A 19253-nucleotide genomic window follows, 5' to 3' on the forward strand; every position below is an offset into this window, starting at 1 on the left:
TCTCTCTCACATGAAAAACTTTTGTTTTCAGCCAAAAAAAGCTTGTGTGTGATTAAGAAACAATTATCATGTCTATCTAGACCTTCCACCAGATTCACATACACTGAAAAAAAGTATTGCACTGACTTACTCAAACCTCAACAAAAAAAAGCCCAAAAACAACAGAACACAGGTAGAAAAGCACAGTTCCTTAACAAAATGCAGAGTGATTGCTTAAGCAATTTCCTGCTATTGCTAGGGTGCTGATAATGTTAGCTGTGGTATTTTAGATGGTTGTTAAGTGGTTGCTAGATTGTTCCTTGGGTGCTGCTAGATGGTTGCTAGAGTGTTGCTAAGCAGTTCATATGTTCTCTCAGGTGGTTGCTAGCATTCTACCAAAAAATTTTGGACCAAATATTCAGGGGTTGTCTTTTTGGTGATTTCTGCAGGATGAGTAAGCAGAGAAATATCTGAAATAAAGCAAGAAGAAAGGAGAAGAAAACAGAAAAATAATAACACAAGTATAAATAAAATACAATGTTGCAGACTGCACAATCACTAATTACAGCATGTTGTTTATTGACTTCACAGAAATTTTAAATGCATCTTAAAGTATCTTCTGGTGAATAGTTTGTCATATATTTCTTATTATTTTACGTGAAATATAAAAAAAATTGACTGGTTGTATATGTTTTTTTTTTGTGGAGACAATGTAGACTCCTGGATCAAGTTAACTCAGTGCATCACTTGAGAAGACAAAAGGCTGCGTTGATTACTTCAAATGACACTGAGCTGATTCTGCTTATCATTAAGAAGATCCGAGGTGAACTAGAAAACAACCCCCATGGCCCCTTTTCTCAATGCTTTCATTTACCTCTTCAGTGAGAGACACTGGAATATAAATGCATGAGAAACAGTGGAACACTGACACTTCATGATGTATCATGTGGTGTGTAGTGGGAAGTGTGTTCACACTCCTACCTGCCTCACTCTCTTCTTCGAGCTGCCCACTCTGAAGATCCCTACTGTTTGCAGACCTACATGAAAGAAAGCACAATTCAACCATCTGTACCTGATTTCAGTTAACCACATTACTCGCGTGCTGAGAAGTTTATTTGCCCGTGTTTTACAGCCCACTGCTTCATGAACAATTGCAGATTTTCTATCACACATACCATACTTCTCAAGGTGTTGGCAGCAGCTGTCCACCACCCGTGGCACCTGCCTGTAGATGGGGTTCAGACTCAGCCTCTTATCCCGGTGCTTTTCCTTCTTGCTGGGTGTTTCGGCCGGCAGGGACAGCTGCAGGGCCTCCAGCAGACGAGACTGGTTATCGTCCAAGTCGGTGATGGAGTCCACTGACATGCCACCCTGCCAAGGGCATTGCAGTCATCATTTACATGGGTTACAGTGAGTTTTGTGTTGAAGAAATTGCACTCTCAAGCCAAATTCAAATAGTTTAATTCCTCTGTGCCCATTTCATTGTGACCCTATTCAGGTCTGAATCAAGTTTATAAACTTAAAGGAACAGTTTGCAAAATATACATGATTTTACTCTACTACTTGCACCTATTGCTTGCACAATAATATATTAATCGTCTCATTGTTGGCAGATAATTCCTAAAAATTTATCGTACTCCAGAAAAGCAGAATGGTTAGGTGATGCTTGGCTACTGTGATAAAATGTCTGCATTTTATTCATTTTACTGCATTTATAACCTTACCAAGGTAAAATTCCTCTGCAAAGCCAATCCGGGTAGATTTAGTCCTATTTATACATTTTATAAATGTTTATGCATCAAAAAATATCAGACATTGGCCCACATTTTCCATATAGGTGCATCCCTAATAAGTAAGCACATGTGGAAGTACAGTTGTCAGTCTCTCAAGAAGTTATTTAAAATGACAAATACAGCTTGGCTGACCCTCCTGCGAGCGCGGGGTGCTGCTTCTGGTGTGTTGGGCGAGGTGGACTCATTAGCAGTCTCTGAAGTGGAGCTGAGGGACGAGTTGCTGCTGGAGAGCTCCTTGGTGGGCCGCTTAGTGGCAAACTGCAAGATGGAGGAGACGAGGTCACTGGAGTCTTTGTGCTCCTCTCGAGGGATGGGATCTAGACGCTGACCCTCCTGACGCTGCCTGTGCGTCCGGTCATTGGCAATCACTTGCGACAGGGAGATGCCAAAGGCCTGGGGTGCATTGTCTGAGAGGGAAAGAGAAAGACAGGAAAGATTTAGGTTATCTACTGGTACCATACCCCCCGATTCTTCAGGGTTATGTAATATAATAAGGTGCTTCAGTTTAATGAAATAATAGCTGCAAATTCTTTATCTGAAGCCTCACTCTCATTCAGTTCAATGTGGAGTAGCAGAAAAATGTATGAGGAATTGGTTTCAGCTCATCACAAACAGTAGCCACACAGCACTGACCATTTAGGCAAGAGCAACATTCCACCATCTATATACAGTGAAGATCTGGCTGGACAAAAGCTCTTTTTCTTGTATTAAACAATAGGACTCCATGCTTCTATATACATAAATACATAAAATAAATAGCAGTGTCACTGAGTAAATCAACTTGGTATAACTAGTGTGTACACAGTGGTGAAGTAAACAGGTTTCAAATGCAAATTAGATGCATTTAGCCCATGTGTTATGTATGAAACTGGAATCTAAATGTGCTATTTATAGGTCAGGGAAAAATGCAGAATGCACTTCTCTACTACATGCATATGCATTTTAAGGACAGCTGCATGTGGAAGAGTCCAAACAAAATCCACTCAATTTACTAACATTTGAATAAACTTGTTGCAGCCAGTTTTACATATATTTATCTCTACCTTTTAAATCTTTGCATACTTTTGCATTCGTTTGTCATTTTTCGTTTGTGTTTGCATTTGTTGAGAGATTTCCTTTAAAAATGGCAGCAGTCGTAGCAACCAGATGGAGGCACAAGCCTCAAACATGCACCGAAAAAATCTTTACTATCAAATTATTTATAACTGGCAAGATCAAATGTAGAGTCAGAAGATGCAGCACAAAATATTTGTTGATGCAGCCACAATATGCATGCAGTCCAGTTATTATTTACCAAACTCTGTTTGTTTTTTAAGTCTAGAGGAGAATTATGCCCCTGTAGAAAGTTTGGTGGGAAAATTAATTAAAATCACTCTTATCATCAGTGAATTTCCGTGTTCTTTATTGTCTCAAGCTGGCTCACAGTTCCACTATTTCACTGCACCTTTTAAACCCTGCACCTCACAAGCAAATATTTAGAAGGTTATGTGCAGTTTGTGCTGCATTGTGAGCACAACCTGCAGTCATGTTAAGTCACATTTTGTGCTGTGCTTGTGATTGTATGTGCATATGTGCTCAGTGTGTTTAAGTACACACTGGTGACTGTTTCTTCCACCTTAGAGTTCATATAATTCTGGAGATTCTGTCTTGCAGTTTTCCAACATTATGCTAACAGAGTAACAGTGTGTTCATTAGCATAGACTGACACCAGATTATTTGCCTTTCCTGAGCATTTTAGTAACCATCTCTATAAAAGGAGGTGCTGTGCTGGTCATGTACATTTCTGAGAATCTTCAAATGCTCTGTAAGTGTATTGTATGGACAGCTGGCCAGTGAAAACGGTAAAGTGTCAGCTGGTTAGATCAAAGGCCATATGCTGTCCTCTGTCAGCAGCCCTGACCAACCAGTGTTTGAGACAAAACAGACATGCAAGGAGAATGAGAGAAAGTGTGTGTGCATGCATGTGTGGGGGGAACTCTCTAATAAGGCAACGCATTTCAAAGGAGTTGTGGGTTTTTGTGCATTCCCTTATACAGCCATACGTAATTAAAGCAACTTCTGGGGCGAATGATTGCTACAGTGTGGCCTGTAACAGTAAAAGTAAACATATGTACAAGAAAGAAACGGTGGAAATCTACAGTGCTGCCCTGTAAAAGCTAAAATTTATTAGTCTAAGACTACTTTCATGGGCAAAGATGAATTGAATTCCAGTGTTAAATTTGACTGCTTTTTTTTCTTAAAAATAAGACTGAAGGAAAGAAGGAAGGTACATTGCCCATTGCAAATTCAGCATCAGAGAATCAAAGTTAGTGGCTCAAAATGACACTAAAACTGCTGGCCATGGCATGTTTAAACAGCGTAATCAGAACCTCTGTCTGACTCAGAGCTGAGTGAAGTTGCTTTAAGCCAGCAAGAAACACACAGGTTTCAATAAACTATGAGAATGTGCTAAATAGCATTGTCTAAACAACAATACGGTGTCAGAAACCATTAGCAAGTGTACTTGAGATAAATGGTTTGAGGCAAGTATGATTTAGGTATAAGGGTTGTTCGGTTTAAAGAAACTAATACCTAAATGCGAACTAATACTGCAAAGATGTACTGGTCTCGCTTTATTTGGATGGTCCACTACAGTCCCCTATAGATGATCTACAGATATTTAACTGTCTGTTGAAACTCAATTCATTCTAAACAGTGGTGGGGTTAGTATTTGGACCAGGGTTGGGTTTAGGCTTTGGGTTGAGGTTAATGTTAGGTTTAGGATAAGAGCCAGGTTTAGTTGAATGTAACTTGAATGTGTCACGATTGGCCCCTCCCAGTCCAGTCCATGTGCGTTTGTTTTGGTCTAGTCCATGTGCTTTTTGTTTTGATCCTAGTCCACCATCCCTGTTGTATTTAAGCCCTGTGCTTGCCCTTTGTCTTTGCTGCTCTTTGTTGTTTGTAGTGTTTGATTCTTGTTTGAGGTTCTGTGTTCTTTATTGTAATGTCTGTCCAGCGATCTCTATGTGTTGGCTATATGAACCTGGACCGTTCTGACCATGACCCTAGATTTGCGTTTAATAAACGTCGCTTATCTCAACACATGCGTCCACCTCCTCGCTCCCAACAGTTACAGAAAGACCAGCCGACAGAGGATGCAGCACGTAAGCAACACACTGGCATGTGGCTGTTCTGTTCCCATCGCTGCCAAGCCAGTGAGAGCGAATCCCCTGGCACTGAGAGTACACGGGCATCTCGTTGGTCCTGCAGGAAGGCGACCGGCCATCCTGTCTTCAGTTTGGCCGACGAGCGCTCAGGTAAGTGCCTTGGATCTGCCCGTCTTGAGCAATGCTGCAGGGAGGAGCGACCTGCAGCGCAAGACGTGGTTAGACGTAAGGAACGAGCAGCAAACCCTTACTCAAGCGCCACTGTGAGCTGCCTATCGCTCGAGTGAACCTTGGGAACGGCCGAGAGGGTCAGCTTTCTGTTCGTTCCTCCAGGTTGGAGCAGCTGTCCCCGAGTTCCTGATCCCATGGCTGCACCCCGCAGCATTCCTGATCCCGTGGCCGCACCCCGCGGCAAGCCTGATTCCGTTGCCACACCCCGTGGCAAGCCTGCACCTTCAGATACAACGCCAGTCGCAACGCCTCCGGACCCGCCGCCTGCCTCCGTGGACATCGCTGCAGGCTCGCCTGCCTCCGTGGACGTCGCTGCAGGCTCGCCTGCCTCCGTGGACGTCGCTGCAGGCTCGCCTGCCTCCGTGGGCGTCGCAGCCCTTTTGTTCCCGCCCATCCCGCCCTCGTCTGTGTCTGTTGTTCCCTGTGGGCCTCCTGTTTCTCCTGTCTCTGTTCCCTGTGGGCCTCCTGTTCCTCCTTGTGTCTGTTCCCATTCCTGTTGTGGTTCCTGTTCTTGTCTCTCCTTTCGTTTCTGTTTGTGTGTCCGTTTCTGTGCCTGTGTCGGTTTTGGTTCCTGTTCCCATCTTTTGCGTGATCTGTGGTCCGTTCTTGTTTCCATCGTCCTGATGTTCCTCTGTTCGTCTCTCGTTCAGCGTTGTTTTGTGGTGTGCCTCCTCAGCCTCATCATCCCTGTTGTATTTACGCCCTGTGCTTGCCCTTTGTCTTTGCTGCTCTTTGTTGTTTGTAGTGTTTGATTCTTGTTTGAGGTTCTGTGTTCTTGTCTGTATTGTCATGTCTGTCCCGCAATCTCTACGTGTTGGCTATATGAACCTGCACCGTTCTGACCATGACTCTGGATTTCCACTTAATAAACATTGCTTATCTAAGCACATGCATCCACCTCCTCACTCCCAACAGATACAGAATGTAAATTTAGTATCTACAAAGCAACTAAATTGGACTATCCAAATAAGGTGTTATTATAAGGTGTTATTATATTATATTATATTATATAAGGTTTACTGTAATTAAAAAACACTTTTTTTAAAAACAGGAAAACTAAACAAACTAAATTGTCCAACAAACTAAAAACAAAATACTTATACAGAGGAAAAAAAGGGTCAATCTTAGTGTTTTCAGTGTGTGGTCTGGTCTAGGGTTGTTCTTACAATGATAAGTGATGATAAACTTCCATTTCTTATTTCTGTTTTACGCTACATTTGCCTTATAGCTCAAGTGGAAAACATGTCAAATATGTCTTATCTGGTTGGCTGCTTTTTTGGGGTAGGGGAAAACAATAAAATGTGATTTGTTGCTGAATGGTTGCCATCTTCTTTTAACTTGTATCTTAAACCCTGCCCTAAAAGGAAATTCTAACTCTGAAATCTAATTTCACCGTCAATTACAAAAACGCTTATTTCTCTTGTCCCCATAACAAACAAAAGAAACAACATTAACTTGTCTTTTTCACAGTAGCCTACAGGCATCAAAGAAGTAGAGCAAGCTTTAAAACTGTTTACGCCTTGTCTCCTTGTAAACTTGGTGGCAGCCAGACACAACATGCCGGGCAAGCCGTGGGACACAGTGGCTTTCTTTCCGTTTTAATTCTTTTCCCTCAAAACTGAGATGCCGTGCCAAACATGCCGTCTGAGGCCAACTAGCTCTCACCCGAGTCCCCTTACAAGGAGAGCTTTACACTTTTCTAAATATATCACAGTAGTAAATGCACCCCACCCCCATCTTTTTTTTTGGTAGGCCAGATATTACACCTGGGGTTTGACACAGTGGAAGGAGCTCTGACTCCCGTGAAGCTCACTGAACTAGAAAAATTGTTCTGAATTACTGGAGGGAAAAAACTGATGCACTTCTGTGAGAGACAGCTGTCACAGTTTACCCAGTCTGCTCTTGACCTATCAGTATGGAAAGGAAACCACTGTAGAACATGCTTCTTTACTAACAGCTGCATCCTGGAGGACTTGAAAGAGATTTTTGTGAAGTAATCTTATAACTACATTGCATTCAAACATACCATGACTGTATTTGAGCAGGGCCGTTGCTTTCAATTACACAAGTAATCTCTTTAAGTTTTTTAAATTATAAAAATGGGACTAACTGAACAGAAACTGTCCAGAGCCTTTCAAACCCTCTAGAATACTGTATTGTAAAAATAAACGAAGATAAAGGAAGCCTTTGAAAATACTTCATATATGGATAAAACAGTATGGGGCAAAAATGCATAAAAATGTAAGCATCAGACTTTCTTACTGCAAAAGAATTTAAAATATGCAGGACCATGTCTTCTATATTATCTACAATCCACTTTCAGCTGATGATTGATTGCCATTTGATTGTCTTTTTGTGCATTGAATGCAACCATTAAAACACCAGCTTAAAGTGGCCTAATTGGTGGATTATCTTCCCTCATAGCTATCAATACTAGTAGCTTCCAACTGATGACAGTCATAGCTCAAATAAGCAAACATTACTTATCACAGTCTCTAACATTAGCGATGCGCATTCCCTTATTAATTCTGATATTTGAGTATGTGTAAGAGCTCATGAATTGATATTCCCCCTAACCACAAGGAGGGAAGAATAATGAAAAAAAAACTGGGCTAAAAATACTTTACAGGCTAATCCTTTCTAAAAAGGAATACACATCATTTTGTTATTCAAAAACAGCCAAGGGACACTGAGAGGTTTTAGTGCTGGATGAGTAGCAGAGGCTGCCTCTTCAGGAAAGCTAATAAACTAACAAACATCAGTTTGGATGGTGATGAGAACTTGTCTTCATTTTCTCCTCAGTGGACCGTGGGCCAGCATATTACTTGTCAGAGATTTTTTTTGTTATTGTTTCTGGAGCTAGCAAACAGAACATTTTACAGTGAAATGCTGATGTTAATCTCCTCTTTTCTAAGGGCGGGTTTAGGAAAAACAATTCAGAAATCAGTGATCCTTCATTAATATAATCTTGAGATCTGCTTTATTTCTCTGAGACAGTCATTTTAATGCCACTTTTAGAAATATTTAATGTTGCTTTGACACATTCATGAATGCAGCAGTGTTTAATGCAGATACTTCTATGGGAATTTTTTCATTAGTGTCAAACTAGCAGTGTTGTATATTTCCCATAGTGAGTGTAATACTACTCAGGCAAGCTCTGCCTTATAGAGAAAGAACTGAAGCATTTGAATTTTGTAACCGACCAACCACTGCTTTATAATAACATTCATACACCCTGTTTATCATTCAAATTGCAAATATTTACTTAGCTGATTCATGGAGAATGTTAAATGTTTCATTATTGTAATGGAGTGATTTGTGCAATCTAATCAGTGTAAGTGTGACAGCAATATAAGCCAGTCAAATAAAGAGAGTCCATTCCTATTAGCATCGTTATTACCTTTGTCTTTGTTCTTCTCTTTGGCTAAGGAGTCCAATTTCCTCCGCAGTGACTTCTTCCTCTTCTGGCCATCTGTGAACACACAGGAGCATAGCATCTACAGTTTAACACATGCTAAAACGGTTAATGTGTTTTAATTCTTCACCTGATTGCATATTAGCACTTTAGTTGAACACAAGCAAATGTTCTATTTGCTTTAACAATCTCATTAGTGTTGTTGCCATGTCCACTTTCTCCAGTCTCTTGTAAACTGGACAGATACTTCCAATATTGACAGTAATTTCACTCAGATGCTGTTGATGATAACGTACTGTCTCAATTATTTCCAAACCTTTCAGACCACACATGATAAAAGATGTCACATAACAGTACAGCTAAATCCTTCAGCTGCTTTTTTGGTTACATTGTGGGGTCGTTCTACAAGGAAAGTGGCTTATCTGATGCGCTTTATCAAAAAAAGTGAAAAGAGCAGTGGCATCTGTCAACAACTGACCACTCTTCCATTTCAAAACAACTGTCTGCTCTCTCCACTGACTCAGGAATGCAGCTGCAAAAGATTCCCTTACGCCCACCCACTCCAGTGTCTCACTAGCATGACACTGGATGTGAGTGTGAAATCCATGTGGAACGGAGAGTGATCTTGGCCCACGTCTCGGTCATCACGGTTAATCGCTCTACTTCGCCGCTCAACCACAAGCATCAATCATTTGAAATGCCGTGTGCAGAAATGGCTGTCTGTTGTCTCTTAAGTAAATCCAAGCAGCTTCTAGTGAAGTGTACTAGTGGAGCCAGCAGCACTGACATGTGAGACTTGTTCAACACTGACACTCTGAACTGTAGGTGAATTTTCAGGTGTTTTTAAAGCTGTTACAGGTCACAACAACAAGAATTTTGATTTCAATACCAAATGCAGTATCACAGTGCTCGCTATCAAATGACACTGACAGCTTTTACAGCTTAACTACTTGGAGACCGCAGCTATTTCTGCCCATATTTGCTACCTTTGAGTTTAAGCTCACAATGGACTGCGTTATGCAAGTGTTGCAAATCTGTGAAATCTGCAAAATCTAAAGTAGATGTAATGAACATTTACACATCTCTGGGGTGTAGTTTTGTATTAATATAAATAAAAAACAAACAAACAAAAAAAAACTAAATATGAAAACATAGAATGAACTGTCTTGAAATACAGCAGGTATAAGTGCCAAAAGGTCATGTCAGGGTCTGAAAAAATGTAGCCTATATTTGTTTTTTTTTTGTTTTTTCCATGTGACTATATGTGTATGGATATACACACACACAGACATATATACATACATATATATATATATATATATATATATATATATATATATATATATATATATATATATATATATATATATATATATATATGTGTGTGTGTGTGTGTGTGTGTGTGTGTATGCGCACTGACACAGTCCTCAAAGGCACTTTTTATAGGGGCACTAAAATAAAAAGGCACTACATACTTGCTTTTTCCCACAGCAGGATATTCTGCAATATTAAGGAGTTTGAAAATGAGGATATACTGCTGTAGTATTCCCATTCACTATTAATCATATTAAAAACAGTGATACTGATGCAATGGAGTGCAAGAGCTCAATAGCTCTTGCAACCCAGTTCAGAACAAACTGCAAACCAATGAAAATGTCTGGTTTTAATGAACCAGTGTAGCCTTGTTTTGCTGTGTCCATTGAAGGTTAGTCATGTATAATGATTACATTTATTAGATTTAGAAATGGAGCATGTACAGCATCCCTGGAGGGCTCTAATGGTTAGTTAACATGTTAGATTTTTTTTATTTGCATAGACATTACAAAATACATAGCTAGGTATTTTAACAATGAACTCATTTAAGAGGTGGGAAGATTAAAGAGATGGAGAAATACAAACCCATTTCCAAAATAGAATGCAATGATATACAAATCATGTAAACCCATGTTTTTAAATGAAAATAGTAGAAAAACAACATATGTTGAAACTGAGAAACTCAGTTGTTTTTTGAAACATATATGCCCATTTTGAATTTGTTGCCAACAATACTATCCAAAAAAGTTGGGACAGGGGCATGTTTACCACTGTGTTTCATCACCTGTTCTTTTAATAACACTCTCTAAACGTTTGGGAACTGAGGAGACCGACTGCTGTAGTTCTGAAATTGATATTGATCATTGATCCCTTTCTCTGCCACTATACACCCTTTAACTGCTGCTGCACTCAGCACTTTAACTTTAGACCCATACTTTGCACATTGTGTGTGTATGTGCGTGTGTGTCTGAGTGAGTGATGGTAGGATGGTAATTTTATCTTGTTATATTTTATATTTATTTTATCTTATCCCCTACATGTGAATGTCTGTGCACTTTAAGCTCCTGTAAGCAAAACCAAATTCTTTGTATGTGTAGCATACCTGGCCAATAACGCTTGATTCTGATTCTGATATGTTTTTCCCATTCTTGCTTGATATAGGATTCCAGCTGCTCAACAGTTCAGGGTCTCCTATTTTTCATTTCATAATGCACCAAATGTTTTCAGTGGTGACAGGTCTGGACTGCAGGCAGGCCAGTTTAGCACCCCAACTCTTTTAATACTGAGCAATGCTGTTGAATACATGCAGAATGTGACTTGACATCCATCCATCCATTTTCTAAGCCGCTTCTCCGTCAGGGTCGCGGGGGGGTGCTGGAGCCTATCCCAGCAGTCTTCGGGCGGAAGGCAGGATACACCCTGGATGGGTCGCCAGTCCATCGCAGGGCGTGACTTGACATTGTGTTCCTAAATAATCAAGGCCTTCCCTGAAAAAGACATCATCTGGATGGCAGCATATGTTGCCAAAACATTTAGATATTCTTCAGCATTAATGGTGCCTTCACAGATGTGCATGCAACATGTGCACTAATGTTCCCCTATACCGTCATAACTACTGGCTTTTGAACTGTGCACTGATAACAAGCTGAGTGGTCTTTAGCCCAGAGGACACAGTGTCCATGATTTCCAAAAAGAATTTCAAATGTTGCTTCGTCGGACCACAGGACACTTTTCCACTTCACCTCAGTCCATTTTAAATGAACTCATGCCCAGAGAATGTGGTGGTGTGTGCTTGCACTGATTAAATGTTTTCACAGACAGTGGTTTTCAGAAGTGTTTGAGCCCATTCAGTGATTTGCACTACAGCATTGCGTCTGTTTTTACTGCAGTGCTGCCTGAGGTTTTTGGCCTTGGCCTTTGCATACAGAAATTTCTCCAGATTCTCTGAATCTTTTAATGATATTATGTACTGTAGATGGTGAAAAGCTAAAGCTCTTTGCTATTTTATGTTGAGAAACGTTATTCTTGAATCGTTGCACTATTTGCCTATGTACTCTTTGTGAACCCCTCGTCATCTTTAGTTAAAAAAAACTCAGCCTCTCTAGGATGCTTTTTTCCCCCCAGTCATGTTACTGACCTGTTTCCAATTAACCACCAGGTGTTTTTTATTAGCATTACACAACTTTACCAGCCTTTTGTTGCCCCGTCCCAACTCTTTTGGAATGTGTTGCCTTCTGCCTCTAACCTAATATTGCGATACCATTGATTTCCCATATATCTTGTTGTGCTGTTACACTTGGTTACTTTTGTCTGATGTCTTCAGCATATTCTTAGTGTTTCCAAGCGTGTAATAATTTAAGTAGTTTCACTAGATTTATTTTTATGGACTGTAACAACATCTAAAGTAACCAGAGAAAGTGGCAAAATAATCTGAACAAAAAACACAAACCTACAAGTGGTCATCGTGTCACATTTATCAGTAATTAACTTATCTGATTATCGTGCCTACACTATCTTCAACTCCATAAAAACCACTTGTACAATATAATTTGATCTGAGAGTAGCAAAGAAGGGCATCTTCAATGAAGAACATGGTTGTGATAACCACAAACTCACTCAACACAGAGAGATGTCTGAGTTTTAGCAGAATAGCACAATGATCATATGTGTACATGTGAGACAAACAGAGAGGGGGGGAGAAAGACAGAAAGAGGAAATGGTTGGGATTCTTCTCAGATGGGGTTTGCGTGGCTGAGCGGAAAACCCAGGAAGCCTCCGATCCCCTCCTTTCAGCCTAGCGCCACGTGAAATCACTCAAACTCAGTGTTTTCTTTTCTCTCCTGTGTCTTGCTGGATGGCTTTCGAGGCTTTGCCTTCACCCAACGTAAGCTGGACTCGAGATAAATAATGAAACGAAGCTGCTCTGAACGCCCACAAAAACCTCCCAACGCTCACAGAGCTGAGAAATGTCCCTAACACATGGGCATCCCGAATTCTGGAATTAATGGGAAATGCAGACCAGCACCTTAAATCATTCTGAGGGGGAGAGATATAACCCGTGCGGAGGAATGCAGGCCGGCGGGCTAATATACGAGCCGCTTTAAGTGCCTGCCTCTGAAGGACGGCTTTTTTGACGGTGTAACTGAAGCTTTCAGACAGGAAGCTTGTCACCTACACCGTGTCTCCTGTCTGAATGTGCTCCAGTCTCAGAACCGATCCTTTTGTCTCTGCTGAATCCAGGCGGCTCTGCTGGTCCTGCGGGGCCACCGTTTCAAACAACAGCAGCTATCTTCATACTGCTATGGTGAGACATGTTCAAGGAGGTCATAAAAAGAAGCCACAGCAACCGCTTGTTTATGTCCAAATAGAGGAGCCAGTTCATGCTGATTTGGGGACAGTTTCAGTTAAAGGTGTCAGTTATTTTATCTATTTTTAATTTTTATTCTGATGGGTAAAACTATAAGCAATGGTTCAACAAAGGAAAAGCAAAAATCCACCTTCTCTCAAATGTGGCCAATCGGCCAAGACCAATGTTTCGGCCAATGTTTAGTGTCCAAAGTTTGCTTCTTCAGTTTTTTAGATCTGAAACTGTCTGTGTAAATGTTCCTAGTTAGGCTTTAGATGGTTGGATTGGATGGATTGGAAATCGGTGTAGAATGTGGTGTACTTTCCAACGCTAATCTCAAACAGTATTATCCATCTTTGAGCCTTCTTTTTTCTTGTTTCGTGACTGCTCCCAGTAAAAGGTTGAGCTGTGACGGGATGCAGGCCTCTGGCTGTTGGTCAGGCAGTGCACACTGGCTATGTTAACGCAAAGCAGATCAGAGAGACTCCAGACCTCACAGCTCTCTGAAGTTACGAGCTCTCCTGCTTACGTGAGGCCAATCGCTAGGGTTAAGTCCCTGCCTCTACATGAAAAACATAAACCTGAAGTATTCCTTTCCTGTGAAATGAAGGGAGTAAGAAACATCTTATGGAATACTTCCTTTTCCCACTTTAAGATCCAGTTATACAAGTTCCTAAAGAACTTGTATAACAAAACTTAAAAGATGTGTTTGGATCTTGCCTGTTGTAAAAAATAATTGTCCATATTTAGAAAATGATAATTATGCCTGTTGCTGAAAGCTCCTCCAGTTCTGTTGAAATTTATCTGTGCTGCACTTTCACACAAATTGTGTTTTTCTACGGGGTAGTATAACATCACATCATGGTTACATATCTGAACCCAAATTTGGTGAAAACAAGCAGAGTTCTTATTCATCTGTGTGGTCACATGATTCCTCCTACGATTTTAGCATTAACAGTTGTGTTCTGCCTTTATTCTGTTTTATGTGAAAGTCTGGACTGTGGTTCTGATTAGCTAGTGTTTTTTTTTTTCCTTCTCTCTTAAACGATCATCAATGGGCTTTCACTGACACTGCATGATGTTTCTGAGATGACTTTATTTGACCAATCAGTGGTTTTCACCATTACATGCTCTAGTCATACATTCCGCCTTGGCATGCTTGGTAACAGCACGAGAACCCAAATTCAGCACTGGTACTCTCACTTGGCGTTGGAAGCAATGACAAAATGGGTAATTTGCAACCCCATCATACCATACCACACTGCCCAGTGGAAAAATGTCAAATGTTCCTTCCAGTCATAGTTCTGTGTCGATACAGTACCTTGATTTCACCAAATATCTTTGTTTTTTTTTTCTTTCATTAAAGCAGTAGTTTGGTAAAGTCCCAAACTTAGCTATAGCCTTTCAACCAAGATCTATTCTTTGAATTTTGCTTCTTTACTTTTGTAAAAGAGCCAATGTAACTAAAAAATAATGGAAGCTTCTAACCCACTAATTCGCACTGTGCATACTGCATAACTGAAGCATTACATATTTGCCTTGTTAAGTAATCTCAGATACTGCTTATGTGGTTTCTTGTCTGTTAGTAAAACTGGTTTCGACGACACAATCTGAAGCGTTTTTTTCACAATAACTGTTATTCCATGGAGCACCGTTTGCTAAGTAACGATGCTTTACACTGCAGTTAACCATTACTACATGTGCACTTTAGCACTTACAAAAGCAGACATTAGACATATTAGACAAAGCCTGTTTGGTCAGATTCTGAAAAAGAGCAGGCCTATGTAGTTGCCTTTTGGTCAGCTGTGATGGTGGAACAATTACACAAACTGTAATTAGCCAGAAACAAACAGAATACATTTCAGTGAATATGGGCTATGAAATGCTTTATGGACTGTCTGGATCTAAATGACATTCAGGTTCCTCAGGTAAATGTGTTATCACAGACAGCATCATGGCTGTGATTTGTTTGCAGGTGCAGACATCTATCTTTAAATAAACATTTTCACTGGTCAGGATCTATGTATGTCATCTCCATGAAATATATTTGTCTGAATTTAACTAATAAGATAATCACAACCAATTCACATTCTTTTAGCGACTTAAATGTATGATTGTGAAAGCTAATAACTGTGAAAAATTAAGTTTGATCAGCTCAAATAATTGTGATCAAGCAATCATTTAATAATTGTGACAGTACCACCTGGCTGATAGCCCATAATCTTACCTTTGGGTATGGTGATCTGGCAGCCCAGGTCATAGTCCTGGTGTAGCCGGTTGTAAGCAACCTCCTGTAGCCTTACTCTCTCCAGTTCTGACAGGCTCTGGATGGCCACCGGCTTGAGCCGCACACTCCGCCCAGACAGGCTATTCCAGGTAAAGTCACCCTACAGCAGAGCAGATGAGAATAAATGTCACACAGCAAGCGTACAATCATCTAAATGGAGCGTTATTTAATTCTGTTATGCTCAATTCCACTTTGCTTTTTCAGAAAAAAACTGATATGGATTCACCATACCAAACATAAGAGTTTACATAAATGATCAATCACGTCCTTTTTCACAATCTGTTGATATTAATAGTAAACATACTTAAATGTGCAGTCAAGTTGATCATGCTGGACACCCCAGTATGAATAAAACTTTTCTCAGCAGTATATATTAGCCAGCATATAAGGGCATGCTTTAGCTAGCTGTTGGACTTCACATAAACAGCCTTATTGAAGTTATCCAAGTAAACGTCTGCAAATCACACACACAGATCTGTCATAAATATGGTGGCGGCACGGGCAGCACCTTGGCACGGACGGCCATGAGCCCAAAGTGGTTTTAGAAAGCATGTGTGATTTACTTTAATCCTCTAGTCAGGTCATGAATGGTTTTACTTTCACCACTTCATTTTGTTTCTTGGAGCTCTCTTATCGAAAGAGATTTCCCCCACTCTTTGTGGGAGGACCGAGTGAGTGAGACTGCATTTTTGAGAATAATCCTAGTGCCAGCCTACCCCCATTTCCAAGAATATCTGCACTCTCTAATTAGCCAATAAGGAGGAGCAAGTTAATGTGTTGTAAACTGGAGCAAGCAAACATCTTTTCTTTAAATAAAACAATTTCTGGATTTGATCTTCCTGAATTGCTTAATGTTGAGGCTTTTCCTTCTTACCATGCTTGCCAAGTGGGTTGTTTCTCACTTTCCTTTCACATTCTCACAGTTGTACATGAATTATATGCTTAACTCACATTCACATACATCACGAGTGCACAGTTTTCTCAGAGACGTCCCCCTTTGCGTTTTGCCTTAACATGGAGTTATTCTTACAACGGGATGTCTTTGGCATTTACTACTCAATGTTTTGAGTTGACGGCCCATAAAATCACAACAGACCCAGCGTGCAGAGTGCCTCTGGGGCTGCGATGACGCAAGGCCTGTATCCAGAGCCAGCAGTCAGTATCACTGAGGAGAACAGCACAGCAAGGGCAAGAGAAATAGAAGACGAAGGTTTTTGTGTGCTTGTGTGTGCGAGACAAAAAGAACTCAAAGCCCTCCACTCTCAGCATGTGAGTAACTGCATGCTCTCTCTCCTCTCGGAAAGAAAACATGAGGTCAAAGTTGAAGGCACCAGCCCAGTCAGGCGGTGCCGTACCTCTGGACATCTGTATGTCCTTTAATGAGGAGTGGATGGACTGGCCACAACACTATATATTATATTATATATATATATATATATATATATATATATATATATATATATATATAGTACCCTGTGGTCCATGTGGTTAACAAACATGTTATTGATAGTTACCTAAACATATTTAGTTAGCGTTTCTGTCAGACTTGTGGCCTGTGCTGTGTGTGTCACATCCATCCACAAGAGAGGGGATTGTTCTGAGTCAAGGTGGATGGGGCACAGCTTCAGAAACCAAGAAAGAGAAAAACAGCTGGAAGAATGGTGACGCATGCCAAGGCACGTCCGTGAAAGCACATCTATGAGCCGCACACTCTGCGCTTTCCCATTTGTGCGGCCCTTGGACCTAACTGTGACTAAAGGATCTTGGCACCCATGGACATCAGTGGAATGTGGACGAAAACAAACGCTGGATTTAATTAAGGCAGAGAAGCTTCAGTTCAACTTACTGCCACCTTCAAACTTGATCTGTTTGCTTACAGTTTTTCTTCGGGCATCAAGAACTGAAATCAACATCTTTTTGGCTCTACCAATACGTCTAACAAGTATGAGTGCTATCTCTTTGTAACAGGCTAACGCCACTCTTGTGTTACCCATTTTGTAACTGTCCTGGTGCACTACACTCTCCCGAGCCCCTTCATAATGTCCCACCCTATTTCTGGATCTCATGATCTGTTTTATGCTCATTTTGTTTCCCTGTCTAACATCCTGCCTATGTCGAACTAAAGAGTATCACAACCCAGTGTCAACAAGAGGAGGATTTCTTTTATTGAGTCTTGGCTCCTATGTAAGTTTCTCCTCATGCCCTTAGGGAGTCTTCCTTGCCACTGTAACCCTTGGCTTGATCATTAGGAATTTAGGCCTAGATTTCCATGAAGCTGCTTTGAGACAGTGTATATTGTAAAGTATTTGATTGAATCATATTGACTTTACCTGCCGTCTTTGCATCTCTGATCTTACAACTCTCAACAGCAACATACTGACTAAGTGCCAAGATGGCTAAGCCTTTCTTACCTGTTCCTGCTAAACTCTCCCACCAACCACATAAAACCTCAGTGTACCACCTCCTGCTCCATCAAACCCCCTACCATCTGACCCACTTTGTGTTACAGAAATTAGTTCCTTTGGTTCTCACCGTTTATTCACAAAGTACTCTCTGTTCCAAGTTATTACAGTTGTCATTACACATTACACTTCAGGGTCAACCGATCACGTGAACAGCAAGCAAATTCTTGTAGCTTAAAGGGATGGCAGAGCCATCTGACGGCCACAACTGCCCAGCTAAACACCAAAAAATAAACATTTAATTTAATTTGATTCCTTTATGTTTACTGCCGTGTTATTTCAGCTGAAAATAATATATTCCTTTGCCTTGACGGAACTTCACTGGCGAGAGCAGGCCTAAACGTTTTAGTTGCAGATGGGGGCGGGCCAAATAATTCCAGTTTTCTGTGGGAGTGGCAGGAAAGGGACTGAAAAAACATTGCCACACAGACCTCTACTTCCTGTTTTCTTTTATTTACATGCTTTTACCTCAACCCAACTAAAAAAACTGCACACATTCTGTTTGTTCTGACATAAACAAATGATTGTGAAAGTTAACAACTGTGGAAAATAATTGCGTTTAGCAGAAATAACTGCGTTTTGATTATGTAATAATTGTGACAGGCCTATCTCACTGGTCTTCCTAGGCATACCTCAGACATCCAGACACAATACAAGGCTTTGGAAAAGCACTATATTTTACCTTGGGAGTGCTTGGAGGTTTAGCTTTCTAGCATTAAGCAGAAGCCAACTTCTCATCCCTCCTACAGTCATACAATCTCTTCTCACACTACAGCCATACTTTGAAGGAGAGATCTGAACTCACAAATGACAGATATGGGTAGCTTACAAACACAAATGTGAATTGAAATGAACAGCAGGTCCTGTAATGTGAACCTTCTCATCATAGGCACTTGAGCTCTGTTTGCCTGCTGCTTTGAAGCCAGTTTGATAATACCACCTTTTCCTTTTTTGCCAAGTGTAAAGCTAAGAGCATGTTTTGGTCTCCCTAATCTTCTTTCCATCTTTTCTGCTCTCCACTTCGTTTGCCCCTTCACTCACAACGGGACGAGATGCAGCTCCATACATTCCACCCAAGGGCCTAAGAGGCCTCAGCCACATGGGCCTAAACATAAGGCATGTAGTATGTATACGCCCTCAATGACTTCCATGTGGGAGAAAAAGCTCTCTAAATAGACAGCAGATGAGCAACAGAAATCATTCATGAAATCTCCCACTGTGTATGCAGAACTTTCAGCTTTAACTTCACTTTACTATCAATTTCAAGTTCACAGAGTAAG

General features: G+C 40.7%; 1 protein-coding gene and 1 long non-coding RNA gene across 5 annotated transcripts in view; one reads left to right on the plus strand and one right to left on the minus strand.

Moving 5' to 3' along the window:
* The window catches only part of LOC108434744, a 263953-nt gene that overhangs the window by 220935 nt on the left and 23765 nt on the right, over positions 1–19253 (plus strand). The window lies entirely within an intron of this gene.
* LOC108434741 (rho GTPase-activating protein 6) overlaps positions 1–19253 on the minus strand; it is a 136797-nt gene that overhangs the window by 15033 nt on the left and 102511 nt on the right. For 3 of the 4 annotated variants that reach the window (XM_017710093.2, XM_017710094.2, XM_017710095.2), the window contains exons 2-6: positions 15452–15611; positions 8550–8621; positions 1905–2179; positions 1155–1350; positions 961–1016 (exon numbers count right to left, since the gene is read on the minus strand). In XM_017710093.2, the coding sequence (XP_017565582.1) occupies positions 961–1016; positions 1155–1350; positions 1905–2179; positions 8550–8621; positions 15452–15611 (759 nt within the window). Of the gene's footprint in view, positions 1–960; positions 1351–1904; positions 2180–8549; positions 8622–15451; positions 15612–19253 lie in introns of all 4 variants that reach the window. The other variant, XM_037543117.1, reaches the window with a different exon arrangement.

The sequence above is a fragment of the Pygocentrus nattereri genome, chromosome 12 (genome assembly GCF_015220715.1).
Source record: "Pygocentrus nattereri isolate fPygNat1 chromosome 12, fPygNat1.pri, whole genome shotgun sequence".
Classification (NCBI taxonomy): domain Eukaryota; kingdom Metazoa; phylum Chordata; class Actinopteri; order Characiformes; family Serrasalmidae; genus Pygocentrus; species Pygocentrus nattereri.